The sequence below is a fragment of the Eutrema salsugineum genome, unplaced genomic scaffold (assembly GCF_000478725.1).
Source record: "Eutrema salsugineum unplaced genomic scaffold, Eutsalg1_0 scaffold_4, whole genome shotgun sequence".
Lineage (NCBI taxonomy): Eukaryota > Viridiplantae > Streptophyta > Magnoliopsida > Brassicales > Brassicaceae > Eutrema > Eutrema salsugineum.
In genome coordinates this window covers 9,264,498-9,280,256 of record NW_006256686.1, presented here as the reverse complement: position 1 = coordinate 9,280,256, position 15,759 = coordinate 9,264,498, and the positions used below count along the sequence as shown (strand labels likewise).

Below are 15,759 nucleotides of genomic sequence, written 5' to 3'. Positions count from 1 at the left end.
TCTAAAAATGAAACATAGAAAACTATTTGTTATAAACAAGATAAACCCAATCTTTTTACCTATATGTATTCAATATATATTTTTTGATAACATATATGTATTAAATTTAACTTCGAGATTTATGTTGGTTGAGTTATGTACAAGAAGTGTTTTATGAATAATCACGAATACATATAATTGCAATCATATCTTCTCATAGAACCAGTTCATGCCCTTAGTGAACTCACACCGTCATCGATCAAAACCTGCGTAGGATATGGTTACAAAAATGACTATACTCATAAATTAATTAAAATATATCGTATAAATCAATGTTACCCATGTATTTAAATTTGCAAATTTGTAGTAATTAATTTACTATGAAAAGTTGCATGCTTGTTCGAATAGATGATAAAAGTAATTAAGAAAAGGACTTGTCGTGAATTTTTATGTTTTCTTTTGTGTATGTAGATTATGGCTGATGAAATCCTTATCTCCACCCGATGGCAGAAAGCTAGTGATTGCTTAATTGGACAACACCTTTATTTTCTTTTCTAAATGGACTAATAAATAGTGATTAAAAAGGATAATGATTAGTGTAAAATATAGTTTGTCCAAAAACATTGTTCCACAATAAGGAAATCTGACGATTGCAACAAATTTGTCTAAATTCCAAGAGAGGAATAATCTAAATGTCAAAGACCCAAAGATCCAATCATCACAAGAGTTAACTCTTTTGCATGAAGTAGGAATTAAGTTCGAATTTCTAAATGGCATCGCTTCCATTTTCCATATACTATGGATCTAATGCTTATTTTTTTAATCTTGCAGATTCGACAAAAAGAATAAATAATCTAATTGCTCATCTAACCTAAATAGACGGATATTATTAAGTAATCTTGAGCTTTGTCTTTCTGTAATATTAATATGAGTATATGTAATGTATTATTTATAGTATTATTCCATATTGCTATGAGGGGGGATCACATATCATTGCATACGTAAGATTTGATGAAGATTTAGGCTTTATACCTTTAGTACGTGCTCAAGTTCATAAGAATATCCACCGCATCGCCATCAATCCTCTTCTTCGTTAATTAATAACTATACTACTTTTTTCCTTTTTATTATAACTGAGGTAGATGAATCCAAAACAATCAGCAAGGCCTATAAAAATTTCAGATATTTTCTCCATTTATTACTTTTATGTATATGCATGCATACGTGTGTAATGACGGTACACAATACATGAAGACTATTCCGGATCACTGGCAGGCTTGTCCGGACATATTTGATATTTCACGCATACTTATTTATTTTCACATCTCTATTAATATCAAATAAGAGAAGTGGAACCAGTCAAGGTCTTATTTTAACCTGCGTTGCGTGTGGGAGTCACGAGCCAAGGAGGAGGATAAGTGGAGCTGGGCCATAGAGGAGTGTGATCGTGACGTCCACGTCCCTCAATCTCAATATTTTTGACTCCACTAAGATCAATTTCCAATTCTCTCCGTTTCGTTTTGTTTTTCTATCGCTCTTGTGTAGTGTTAAAAGTCTTGCGCATCTACACAAGTAACGTGTCATTAAATTTCTAAATCATTGAAGAAATAGGTATGACAAGATGACCAAACCCAACTGACAAAACAATAATTATTTTAACGTATTGTTTTTGTTTTATCAATCATCTCCTAATCATATTCTTCCAAATGTATTGGTATAATTGCCTCTGTTTAATTAGTGTTTACCACTCTATTAAGTGGTCAAATTCAACTAATAATCATGCCTTACCTCAATGCTGTAGCTTTCAAGAGTGTGGTGTTGTGTAGAATTTTCTTTAATTTGTAACCCCAAAGCAACACGCATAATGAATGATAAAACCACAAGAACTCGAATTTAATGTAGCAATTTCAAAAAAAGAATCCATGATCCATCATTACAAATTTGATTATTTAAAAACATAGAGATATTTTTTTAAAAATTAATTTTAAATAAAAACAATCTCATTAAAAAAAAAAGAAGGAATATGGATTCTTATTTTAAAGTTTAAATTTTGTTTTTTCTTGCAAATGTAAGAAAGATAAGTTTAATTTTTTTCCCTATTTTATATTGGATTTGTGTTGTGTCAAACAATATTTTTTGGGTAGAGTTGATATTTTTGTGGTATACGTTTATAATATATATATATATATATATATATATATATATATATATAGAAATTAAATGTTTCCAAAATATATTGATTCCTAATATTTTTTTTAAGTAATCGCATTCCTATTTCAAACAATTTTTTAAGTATAGACTATATAATGTATCATCAAAACCACTTCTTCTGTTATATATTTTTCAATTATATATTTTTCAATATATAGTGTATATATAATGTTTATGTAATAATTTATTTTTTAAAAATTCTGTCTGACTTTGTAATCTCAATTTCGAAATCAATTAAAAATTTTGCCAAAAAATGTATAGTTGATATTTGGTGATATACCTTCATAATAACATGCTAAAACATATCATTTTCTAAATGGTATGTGAGAATATCCCATATTTAAAGTTGAGAGAAATTTTGAGTAATATATAAGAGATTTGAGCCAATCGCCAATTGATTTTGATTTGGAAGTCTAGAAAATTTAACATGGTATCAGAACCCGATCACGCGCTGTCCAATTTAAAACTGAAATCGATTCGGTTCATCAAAAGAGGCTCGAGTAATCTTAATCGAAATCTATCTGACTCGAATGAGTCGACTGATCTTACCCAAAATTAATCTTATGATGGGACATTGTCGAGATTAATGGTTTTACGAGCTATTATCTCGAGAGGACGTGTGAGAATATCCTAAATCTGAAGTTGGATAAATTTTGGATAAAATATAAGGGATTTAGGCTAATCTATTCATTGCTAATTGGTTTTGAGTTAGAAATCCAAAAAATTTAACGAAGAAAAAAAGTTTACGCTTCTAAACATTTAGATTTGGCGTAATTGTTTCTGATTCCATGCACCCTATAGCCAACAAAACTATTCATAATACTTTTCTCTGTTTTACATTTTATAAGTTTCAAAAGTAGAAATCTATATCCGAAAATGTCAAAGGAGACATTGCTCTCGTATCCTCACAATCTAGGGCCTCTTTAGATTCCTTTCTTATTGTACGTTTTCTCTGGCTTAAATAACAGGGAGATATATAGAATCACATGCTTTTTGTTTTGTTTTTTGTATTGAACTATTGACATTGACATACAAGATGGTGCACTTGCATATAAGAATGAGTACTTATTACCACACATACCCACCAAAAAATAAAGACAAAAACTAATGGGTGTGTTACGTCAGTACATCAATCACCTCTTTGATCAATACATGTTTGTTTCTCCGAAGGCCCGAAATATATTGGAGAAAGAAGAAAATGACAATATAACTCATATCATGTAACTGTGCAGAATATGCCAATATAACTTATATATCATGTAAGAGTCATGCTAATTTCAATTCCCGGGTTAAAACTCGAATTGAATAAGAAAACTTAAGATATAGGAATCGCTTGGATTGAGATTTTTAGGGTTATAGAATACATAAACAGTCTTCACATTTTTTTAGACAGACATTTTTTTTAATATCATTTCTAAGTTTGTACAACTTCTTTAATTTTTTTCCTTTTTTTAAAAATCTTTTTTAAAAAAAAAAAAAACTTTCGTAATAGAGACTTTGCCATAAATAAATTGAATAATTTTTTTGTTGGATTTAATTTATCTCTCATTGCGACGAGTAATGCGATTTTTGGTAACTACTACTTTTCGAACAGAGAGAGCGTTGTTCCAGCCACGATCTTGGCTTGTCTGAGATCTGATGATGTCGGTTTCCTTCCATAGTTCACGTTGTCCACTAATCTGGAGTTGATGGGCACGTTTTTCTTGCGGTTTCTGGTTTTTTTTTCTCGCTGATCTCAAACTCTGGAATCAGAAACCGCCCTGGTCAGATCTAGGACAACGCTTTCTCCTTCATCCCAAACCACACAAATCTTATTTTTCTTATCCTCTCAGAAAATGTGTGACAATCTTCGACGCCAAATGCAGAATATCAGTTTGGGTATTGCGGATGAGCCAATTTCTCTCCCTCCGGAGATCTGCAACCATGCTACAGCCGTTAACCAATTTTTTTTGGTGGTGGTCCCCCTTAATCCGGCGAAACAGAACCTCCGTGCCATGATCTCTCAACTTCCTCGCCTCTGGGGAATGGAATCTGCTGCTACTGGTCGCATCATCGGTCAAAACCGCCTCCAATTCCTCTTTCAATCTGAGGAGACCATGAATCTGGTTCTTCGCCGATCTCCTTGGTCTTTTGCAGAGTGGATGATCACTATTACCAGATGGGCCCCTAATCTTCCAGATGGCGACTGTAAGATAATTCTTTTCCGGATTCAAATTTGGGGAATACCCTTACAGTTTCTTTCGCGACCAACAATCACCTTTATTGGTGATATCTACGGTCCAGTCATTAGTGTGGATTTTGACGAAACTTCCACAAGAGTTGATTTTGTGCTTCGGGTTTTATGGGACACAGACAACCCTCTTCATTTCCAACACAACTTCCAATTTGAAGCTGGGGTGAATACTATCCTACGATTCAAATATGAGAGACTTCAGAAGTTCTGTAAGCGGTGTGGCATGATTTCCCATGAAAGGAAAGATTGTCCTATTCCAGCGAATGATGAGGATGACTTCTCTGGTTCAGACGGTGATGATGACAGCAGCAGTAATGACCCACACCAAAGAGGTGCGGTGGCGTCTAAGGATCCTGCCCCAATCAATCACTCTGCTGATGATGGTAATCCATTAAACCCTGTTGTAACACCATCCGATTCTGCAATGTCTCAGAACCTGCAGAAAGAATTACAACTTCAGGAACTAAGGAGGGCTCGAGGAAAGTTTAGAGAAGATGATTCTTTGGATGTCTTTGAAGACTCTGCTCGGGACGAATCTGGTTTTAACAAGCGGAAGAGACAGAAAATTGAGAGATGCTGAAATCTCTAACCATGAATGATTGAGTGGACTTGTGCTCGGTCAAGAAAAAAGACTGCCGTGGAAACTCTCAGGACTCAAGCTCAGTCAACCAAGAAATTGACAAAGGCGCGGGGGGCCCGGTACCCTCATTGTTTCCACCAATGCTCTTGGAATTGTCAGGGGTTGGGAGGGTCTGGTACTGAATCTAGGCTGAAGGAGCTACGTAAAAAATATTCTCCGGAGGTCATATTTCTAGTAGAAACTATGAATAGGTCTGATGTAGTTAGGGATGTTGCTTTTTCTTTAAGATATCTTAATGTTTCGTGTGTGCCTCCTCTTGATAGAAGTGCTGGGCTAGCTTTTTTATGGAAGTCTGATGTTTATATTACTAGGATCTATGAAGATGTAAGGTTGGTTGATCTGCTTGTAAAATATAATAGAATGAAATTTTTCTTATCCTGTGTTTATGGGCATCCTGTTCAAAAGCACATACATAAACTTTGGGAGCGGTTAGAAATAATTGGTTGTAACCGGAATGGTCTTTGGATGCTAGTTGGGGACTTCAATGAGTTTCTGTCAAATGATGAGAAAATTGGAGGTCCATTACTAGATGAGTGGAGTTTTCAGGATTTGCGGAACATGTATAGTTTCTGTGATTTTTCTGATCTCCGTTCCAGAGGTGACAAATTTTCTTGGGTGGGAAAACAACAAACACACACAATAAAGAAGTGTTTAGACTGTGTTGCGGTAAACTCTGCTTGGTTGGCTGTTTTCCCTGCATCGGAAGCAGAATTCCTCGGTTTGTATTGTTTCAATCATAGACCAATCATCACTACAGTCGTCATTGTTCAAGAGTTGAGGCATAAGCGCTTTCACTTTGATAAGAGATTGATTCAACACCCTGAATTTGAGCTCTATGTGCGAAGAGGATGGAATACTCAGAATTTGAATCTTAAGTATTACAAATCAGATCAGAGAATGTCGTAAGTCTTTAGCTCAATGTCATCGCAACACTCAGCTAAACTCTGCTATTCAGATTGATGATTTGAAGGGTAAGTTAGAGGATGCCCTTACCTCTGCTTCAAGACATCAAGATCAGATTTCTCTATTGCAGAAAAAACTTGTCAAGACGTATAAAGATGAGGAATTGTATTGGCAACAGAAAATTCAAAATACTTGGCTTGCATCTGGGGATAAGAATACTAAGTTTTTTCATGCTTGCACAAAGAAAAGGTTTTCCAAGAACAGAATTCATGCCATTCATGATGCTTCGGGTCAGCTGTATAGAGGTGACAAAGAAATTGGTAATCATGCTGAGTCTTTCTTTAAAAGTATCTACGCCAGAAATAAAACTCCTGTTCCGGATGTAATTTTTGAGGGGATGCAAAAAACAGTTTCAGATTCTATTAATGCTTCTCTAGTTGAAGATTTCAAGGATCTAGAAATTTATGAAGCAGTTTGTTCAATTGGAGCAGACAAGGGTCCTGGACCTGATGGTTTTATTGCAAGGTTTTATCAAGAATGTTAGCACATTGTTGGATCAGACGTAATAGCTGAAGTCAAACGCTTTTTCCACACTAAAGAAATGAAACCTGGAGTGAATCACACCAACATTTGCATGATCCTTAAAATTGAGAGACCGGATACTTTCTCTGACTACCGACCGATATGATTATGCAATGCCCTCTACAAAATTATTTCTAAACTGCTAGCACGAAGGCTGAAGGGTTTTTTAAATGTCATTGTATCAGAAGAACAAGCTGCCTTCATAACTGGATGCATGGCATCAGACAACATCTTGGTCGCTAATGAGCGTATGCATTCTCTTGAGTCACGGAAGAGAGTATCTCAGACTTATATTGCCATCAAGACTGACATTAGTAAAGCTTATGACTGGGTGGAGTGGGATTTTCTCGAAAAAACCATGAGAGTGTTTGGTTTTTCAGAGACATGGATTGAATGGATTATGGCGACAGTTCGAACAGTTAGTTATTCAGTCCTTTTAAATGGTCATCCTCAAGGTTATATCATTCCGGAGCGTGGCCTAAGGCAAGACGATCCTCTGTCGCCATACCTTTTTATTTTGTGTGCTGATGTTTTAAGTCACTTAATCAAGGTGAACGCTCAGAAAGGAAAGATCCCTGGAATCAAAATAGGAAACGGAGTGCCTGCCATCACACATCTACGTTTTGCTGATGGTTCCTTATTCTTTTGCCAAGCCAATAACAGCATCTGTCAAACTCTGCAGAATATCTTCAAACTTTATGAGGAGTGCTTTGGTCAGATGATTAACCCTTCTAAATCGAAGATTACATTTGGGTCTCGCATTCCAGAGGATTTACAACATCGTCTTAAAGGTATTTTGGAAATCAACAATCAAGGTGGTGGAGGAAAATACCTAGGTCTCCCCGAATGTTTTGGTTGGAAGAAGACTGTAATGTTCAACTACATTGATGGGGTTAAGAAAAGAACTTCTTCTTGGAACTGCAGTTTTCTTTCACCTGCTGGGAAAGAAGTTTTATTAAAATCAGTGGCTCTATCTTTACCAGTCTTCTCCATGCCGTGCTTTAAACTACCTCATCAAGTTACTAGCCAAATCACTAGTTTATTATCATGATTCTGGTGGGAGAAGAGTCGGGATCATAAGGGAATTTCTTGGGTAGCTTGGAACAAACTTCAACGGTCAAAGAAAAGAAGCTTAGGATTTCGAGATTTGGACTCTTTCAATAATGCACTCTTAACAGGCTTGGCGTCTATACACTCATCCTGACACACTGTTCGCAAGATTTTTTAAAGCTAAATATTATGAGACAGCTCCATTCTTGAAGCAAAAGCTCAAAACAAACAGGGTGGTCTTCAATTCTTGTGGGGTTAGAATTATTAAAAAGGGTCTCCGGTTCAATGTTGGCTCTGGTGAACGAATTCATGTTCTTAGAGACAATTGGCTCCCCACACATCATCCAAGAAAAGCATCCGGAAACATGGATAACATTAAAGTAAGGGATCTCATTGTCCATAATGGTGGAGTTCGTATTTGGAATGTGATGTGGTCGTGTGTTGAGGGTTGTCAAGTTTTACCCTAAATGAAATCAATAGCTGCAAGTGCACAGCTTATCGGTTGTAGTACTTAGGGATCGAATCCACAGGGAAGGAGGATCTTTCCTGCAAAAGCCTTCGAAAGAAATATAAAGTAAGGAAGTCTAGAACCATGCGAGTTTTGTGAGGGTTTTGGTGGTGTGTTTAAAATGTAAAAACGAATCTTAAAGAGAAAATACGGGAATTAAAATGACCTAATAACTAAACTTAGCGAAAACGAGTAAAAATGAGAAAAACGGCTAACCTAATTGCTGTAATAAAAATCGATTGAAAGGGAATGAAAATAGTGAACTAAAGCTTGAAATAAAACGGTGTGAATCTATAAGAAAAGAGGCGCTGGGGTTTAGGGAAGTTTTCTCAGGGGTACAAACGATTCAAAACATTGCTAGAGAGTAAATTTGATAAGATCTTAGCTTAAACTTTTCGAACTGGAGTCACGGACGTATGAATATGCCACTATCGTGATCATAGACAACTATCTCTCTCAACCCTGACCAGTAGGTTTCCACTCTGGCCCTGGAAAAGAAGAGATGCATTATGTTTAAGACTCGTCAACATTCACAAATCGCCCATAGGTAGGTTTCCACTCCTATGTTTGTTTTGCTCTCCCAAACTAGATCTGACACCGGATGAACACTTTCGTGTCACCAAGCATCTGGATCAGATTGTAGTTCATGACGCTACTCTCTTGCAGTAAAAACGAATTCAGAAGAAAAAGTTCTAAGATTCGGCTCAAAATCTCATGGAATCCTCACCGAACATATAAATCTCCATCGAAAATCCCTTAGTCCCAACAATAAAACTTCTCAGACATGATGAACGAAATCAAAAACATAGTATTAAAAAGTAGAATAGAAACCAAAATTGAAAAAGAAAGAACAAGGGTTCAAGAGACAGATCTCTCTCTCCCTAAAACCTAAAAACAAAGCTTAAAGTAAAATTTATGTAAAGTATTTCGTCTCTCTTCTTCTCTTCTTTAAAAACGACCTAAATGACATGTATTTATAGTCTCCAATACTCTCTGGTGTCTAGGATTCCAGAATTGAGGCTGAGAAAATGATATGGGCTTCAGAAATGGGCCTTCAAAGTCGGAGTTAGCTGGCCGCGGTCGGGATGAGTGTGACCGCGGGAAATGGGTGGCTGGCCGCGGTCGCGGTGCTTCTGACCGCGGAAAATGCTCTGTTGGCTGCGGGTGGAAACGCTTGCCGGCTGGTTTACAAGACATCTTGCTCTTCGCGTATCTTTTGATTGAACTGTTGGATTGCCAAGCTGTAAAGTGGGCTGGAAAGCTGATACTTCCATCTTTAAGATCTCCAAATTTGAGCTGGATCAGACGGTGAGAAGGCCTTCAATCAGGGGTGAACTTCTGGCGGTTTGACTCTGAGCTGAAATCTGGTTTTCTATCCATTTTGTTAAGCTTTTCCCTAAGTTACCGGAAAAGAGTCTTGGAACTACAAATACTAGAAAAACGTAATAAAAGTACTTAAAAAAAATTAAAAACATAGAAAAAATATTTCAAAACGATTCATAAAAGTGGTCAAAATACGGTGTTATCAGAATGACGGGGCACTTCCCTTGCATCTAAAACCCATTGATCGAGAGCTAGTAAAATCCATTTATTTGGCTCAACAGTTTGAAGAAGATAAAATCTATTGGTCCTGCAATAAATCGGATGTTTATGCAGTGAGGTCTGGCTATTACTTGGCTTTTAAAGCCTCCCAGGAAGCGGCGGGTGTTCCTAACATGGCTCATGGAGATCCTGTTCTCAAATCCAGAATCTGGAAACTTCCAATCCTCCCTAGCTAAGATCAAACATTTCTTATGGAGATTTTTGTCTAAGGCCCTACCCACAGCTACTAGACTTGCTTCTCGTGGAATCAGGATGGATACTACATGTCAACGTTGTGGCTTATCCTCAGAGACTATCAATCATCTCTTGTTTGAATGTTCAGTATCACATGCAACTTAGCGTCATTCAAATCTGTCCATATCTTTTCTCCATCAACAATCTTTTGGTGTTGAAGAGAAAATTAGAAAGATTTTGGAGTTACAGGGAAATTCAAATATGCTGACTGAAGATAAGCTTACAATACAACAAACAAGGATGCTGTTGGAGGATGGATCATTCAAAATGATTTGGGGGAAGCTAAATATTGGGGATCGGTCTCTTTAGGAAAAGCGGAGTCACCTCTGGAAGCTGAAGGAAAAGCTCTTCTAATGGCTGTTCAAAGTACTAAGATGATGAGATTTCAGAAAGTCATGTTTGAAGGAGATTGTCAGGTTTTGATAAACAACCTGAATGGTAAGGACACAGACTTCAGCATTCATAATTTGTGCGCTGATATCTGGAAATGGTCATCTACCTTGCAACTTTCAAACTTTCATCATGTAAAAAGAAGCTGTAATGTGTCCGATCATTGGTTAGAGCCAAAGTTGGTCCGCTTAATAAAATTTTCTATTGAGCTTGTAATTTTCTTCCTATTTGGTTAACTCCACATTTGTATAAGGATTATGATTATGTAATCTCAAGTTCAAGTTAATATAAAGTTTTTCTGTCGGAAAAATTTTTTTTTTATCTTTCTTCTTTTTAATACTTATTCAAAACTCTTTCTAGATCAGTGTACACAGTAGAAACTTTATAAATTAATACTCGATAAATTAAGAAACACTATAAATTAATATTTTTTTATAATCCCGAATTGGACCAATTCAAAATATAACACAATTCGATAAGATAATAAGATAATAACTTTAACAAAACTTCATTGTAAATATATGGTCTCATTAATATAATAAATTAATAATTACCATAAACAAAATCTGATATAAATATACATGTGATATCATCTACTAAAATATGAGTATAGTGATTTTTTTATTCATTTTAAATTAAAATTTTCTTGAAACTTATTTTAAAGTTTAGAAAAAACTTTTTCAAAATTATACAATTTCTTTAAAAATTAATAAGAAATAAAAAATATTTTTGATATGTAAAACCTATAAATTAATAATTTATAAATTAATAAAGTATCAAAGTTCCAACATTATTAATTTATAAAGATTTTACTGTAGTTTATCACCAAAAAAAAATAATTAATTAAATTTCATATTTTTCTTTTATTTTAAGATCCAAGGCTTTTACAGTTTTTACCATAAATCAGTCTTTTAATAACATGCTAACAGCCACAGTTTTAATACCCAAAATCTCTACAATAAAAAGATATACAATAAAATCATAGGATCACGGTTTCAGGATTGAAATTTAAGCTTTCACGTAGACTTCACTTCGAGGGTACACACTTTAAATGCAGATTACAATGAGCCATTTCCAGAGTTTCCATGGAATAAATAATTTAAAAGAGGCTTGAGAACACTATGCCAACAAAAGAGAAGCGGATCATACATACAGCCTCTGCTTCTATATATGTGACACAGACTCAAGGTCTTAGAATAGTTTGCAGTATCTACTAGATAACAAAAACTCACTTATCAGGCTTCCATAACAATTCAATCTTTATATTTTCTAAGGCTGTCCAAGCTTTTGTCCATTTCTTCTTCTCTTTTTTTTTTTTCTCTCTTTTTAGAGCTCCAACAGTTGCTACCAATATAGCTAGCCCTTAATAAAGTCAAGAGACACAACGCTTTCATATCCCCCACACAAAGGCCAAGAAAGATCTAGGGGTCAATAATTATATCAAATTTATTTTCGTAACACCCCCAGAAAATTTACTTTGAGTTTTTTCTGCTCTAAAATTACAAGAAAACTATTGAAAAAAACATAACTTCTTCTGCTTTGGCTTTGATTTAGAATATTTTCTGATGCTATTGATATCCACATTCGAGATAGTGCCTTTCCTGTAAATATAAGAAAGAGTTCTTATTATCACACACACACACATACAGGACTACAAGATAAAAAAAGGCAGAATTAATGGGAGTGTTACATCAGTAACACCAATCACCGTCTTGACGATCATGTTTTCTTTTAAAAAATAATAATATTAATGGCCTAGTGACATCACAATAAACAGACCCTACATTATCAATAGGATAATCCCTCAAATATATGGACAGTAAACTTTGGAAAAAAAGAGGGAAATGATTAGAGTTTTAATATTGCGAGTGTGATATCGCGTGGACACAACACAGTGTTCAAAATTTTAGCTTATATATATAAGGGGCAGAGGATGCCATTGTGAACCAAGCTGAGAAATAACTTTTTAGTAACAAGAAAGATAGAGAAAAGAGAGAGAGAAAGAGAGACACAAAGAGAGAGATGAAAATGATGCAAGAGGAAAACCGAAAGGGTCCATGGACAGAACAAGAGGACATCCTTCTGGTAAATTTTGTTCACTTATTTGGAGATCGGCGATGGGATTTTATAGCAAAAGTATCAGGTTTGAAGGTGGAGGGAGAAAGATAAGAATAGGTAAGGAGCCTCCATTAACGAGCTAGTTTTGTTGTAGGTTTGAACAGAACAGGAAAGAGTTGCAGGCTTAGGTGGGTTAATTACCTTCACCCTGGTCTCAAACGTTGCAAGATGACGCCACAAGAAGAGCGTCTCGTCCTTGAGCTTCACGCAAAATGGGGAAACAGGTCTGATCCATCTGAGAAAATAAAGATACAACTTGGTTACAAGAATCATACTCAAAACATTTACATCTATGCAGGTGGTCCAAAATAGCCCGGAAATTGCCAGGTAGAACAGATAACGAGATAAAGAATTACTGGAGGACTCATATGAGGAAGAAAGCTCAAGAAAAGAAGCGTCCTGTTTCTCCAAGTTCCTCATTCTCAAACTGTTGCTCTTCGTCTATGACCACTACCAATACTCAAGATGTGTCATCCCAACCGCGGAAATCTTCTGGGAAGGTGAGCTTTTACGACACTGGAGGATCGAATCAAGAAACAGAAGACGTATACTCGATGGATGACATATGGAGAGAGATTGATCACTCTGCAGTAAACATTATTAAACCGGTTACAGATATCTACTCAGAACAAAGCTATTGCTTAAGTTACCAAACTCTGGTTTCTCCATCATGGGAAAACTCATTGGATTCTATATGGAACATGGATGCAGATAAAAGTAAGATGTCTTCCTTTGAAATTGATCAGTTGCCTTTCTGTTTCCAACACAGTAGATCACCATGGTGGTGGTCAGGTTAGTTAGGAATTTGATTTATTCAAAAAATGTTTATATATGTTATATAGAATATAATAAATACAAAATAAAACCTAATGACTGTAATAGTTTGTTTTGAATTTGATGGACACAAAATACAGCATAAGTCTGCAATAATCTCATGGGTTGTAGTAAGTAACCAGCCTACGTTTGTGCTTCTTTTTTATATCTTAGTTTCTAGAATGAATGAGAATAATTGTTGTGATCCCACTTTCTTGCTTTTTTCTTTTCTTGTTTGAATGTGTAATACAAGTCAAGACTCTAGATTCCAAAGTAAACTATCATAACTTTACAGAAGTCAAACTATAATCACATCCTCAATGATCCAGCTAAAAGGCTATACATATATTACTAAGAGTCATTGCTTTCTGGTGATAATATCACAACAAGCAGACCAAACTAGCAGTTTTTGGTCTTTTGAATCTTTTGATATGGTATATACTCATTTGGTGATTTAGTTACCAGTGATTAGAATACCATTTATCTTAATCCTAATTAAACTAAGCAGAGGACTAGTTATACCAAATCAGAAGAATCTCATTCGACGCTAATGCAGATCAGAAGAAAGCAACAAAACAGCAAAACTCAACAGTAAAATCATAATATCTAAGAGACAACGTTTTAATTTAGGGAATAATTTTTTCATCGAACACAGTTTGGATCAATCATTATAAACTCGGTTTTTCATTCCGGTTTGAGGAATGAAAGAGCATAATGATACAAACCCAGCTACAGATCAAAGAACGATTCAGATACTTACCAGAGCACGCTATTAATGGACAACTCCAATAAAAAAACAAATCCTCTTCATAAATCTATGAGACAAATTCTCTAATCACCAAACCGAAAAATTAAAAAATAATGTTTGGTGATGATAATCTTCTCGTTTCGTCTTGGGAAACTTTTATTATGATTACTAGAAACATGTTCAATATCAGGAGAACACACAAACTCCTAAAGAAGTTTTTGTATCTACAGAAAAAGAAATTAAATTTTGGAACTTATCAGCAGCAATATCAAAGAGTTCTTAGAATTTTTTTGTTTTTTTTTTAATTTTTGCATAAATAACCTAAAGGTAAAATATATCATTTGTCTAAACATATATCAATTAAAGTAACACACAAAATTTGTGCATAGAAAACATGAAAAACTAGCATTTATTATTAGCTGGGAAAATCATAGAGAAAAACCTAGTAGCTCCTTCTTCCACAACTTCGGTTGTTTCCAACAAATCTAGCACATCATCCAAACAACTATTATTCAAAGCTCCATTTTTTAGCAATAAACTCCTTTTTTTCTGACAAAGTGTTTTTCCTCAATCAGAAAATTTTGCTTTCAACTCTAAACACAAGCAATTGAACGTGTTGATTTGGATTTAAAATTTTTCGTAAATTAATTGTAAAAAAAGTAGAGAATCCAACTTATCAGCACCAATATCAAAGAGTACTTCTTGGAATATAAATTTTAATTTTTCTCTATACATAAATAAGCTAAAACATAAATTTTGCTTTCAACTCTAAACACAAGCAATTGAACGTGTTGATTTGGATTTAAAATTTTTCGTAAATTAATTGTAAAAAAAGTAGAGAATCCAACTTATCAGCACCAATATCAAAGAGTACTTCTTGGAATATAAATTTTAATTTTTCTCTATACATAAATAAGCTAAACATATCATATCTCTAAAAAACTAAGTATAAATGTATAACATACAAATTTTGTGCATTGGAAATAAACATGAAAACACATTTAGTCATCTACTAATTAGCTGGAAAAAGAAATCATTTAGGATAAAAGTAAAATTTCATCTTTTGCAATTGATCAGTTTTCTTTCTGTTTCCAACACAGTAGATCCCCATAGTCGTCAGGTTAGTTAGGAATTTGATTCATAAAAAAAATGTTTATATATGTTATATAGAATGTTAATTTTTTTATCAAGAATTTATATAGAATTAAAACTAATGACTGTAATAGTTTTGTTTTGATGGACACCAAAAACAGTCTAAGTCTATAATAAACTCATGTGTTGTAGTAAGTAACCAAGTCTAGTATCTTAGTTTCTATAGTAAATAATTCTTGTCAAGTTGTGATCCCACTTTCTTATTTTTTTTTTCTTTTTTCAATGTGTAATACAAGTCAAGACTCTAAATTCTAAGGTAAACTATCTTAAGTTTACAGAAGTTTTCAAACTATAATCACATCCTAAATGATTCAGCTAAAAGGCTATACATATGTTACTAAGAGTCTTTCCTTTCTGGTGATAATATCACAACACACAGACAAAATTAACATTATTTCGACCTTTCGAATCTTTTGATATGACATCTACTCATTTACCAGTGATTAGAATACCATTTATTAATCCTAATTAAACCAAGCAGAGTACTAGTAATACCAAATCAGAAGATCAATCTCATTCGGTGGTAATTCAAATCAGAAGACAGAAAACTTAAACCACAAAATTCAACAGTAAAATTATAATATCTAAGAGACAAG

The 15,759-nt window shown here is 34.5% G+C and overlaps 2 protein-coding genes across 2 annotated transcripts; both read left to right on the top strand.

The window, feature by feature from the left end:
* The first annotated feature begins 3,715 nt into the window (after positions 1-3,715).
* Positions 3,716-5,037, top strand: LOC112084667. The gene has a single exon (XM_024153957.1). It carries the CDS (start codon positions 4,026-4,028, stop codon positions 5,001-5,003), a length of 978 nt encoding a protein of 325 aa, XP_024009725.1. The 5' UTR covers positions 3,716-4,025; the 3' UTR covers positions 5,004-5,037.
* Positions 5,038-12,273: 7,236 nt separating this feature from the next.
* Positions 12,274-13,466, top strand: LOC18014199 (transcription factor MYB48). The gene is made up of 3 exons (XM_024153949.1): positions 12,274-12,417; positions 12,545-12,674; positions 12,749-13,466. Exons 1-3 carry the CDS (start codon positions 12,390-12,392, stop codon positions 13,245-13,247), a joined length of 657 nt encoding a protein of 218 aa, XP_024009717.1. The 5' UTR covers positions 12,274-12,389; the 3' UTR covers positions 13,248-13,466.
* Positions 13,467-15,759: the final 2,293 nt, after the last annotated feature.

Bases quoted from the DNA above. Each gene is read 5' to 3' on its own strand.
- LOC112084667 (XM_024153957.1), top strand. From the start codon at position 4,026: ATGTGTGACAATCTTCGACGCCAAATGCAGAATATCAGTTTGGGTATT.
- LOC18014199 (XM_024153949.1), top strand. From the start codon at position 12,390: ATGGACAGAACAAGAGGACATCCTTCTG. The intron at 12,418-12,544 runs GTAAATTTTGTT...GTTTTGTTGTAG, and splicing joins AACAAGAGGACATCCTTCTG to GTTTGAACAGAACAGGAAAG. The intron at 12,675-12,748 runs GTCTGATCCATC...ACATCTATGCAG, and splicing joins CACGCAAAATGGGGAAACAG to GTGGTCCAAAATAGCCCGGA.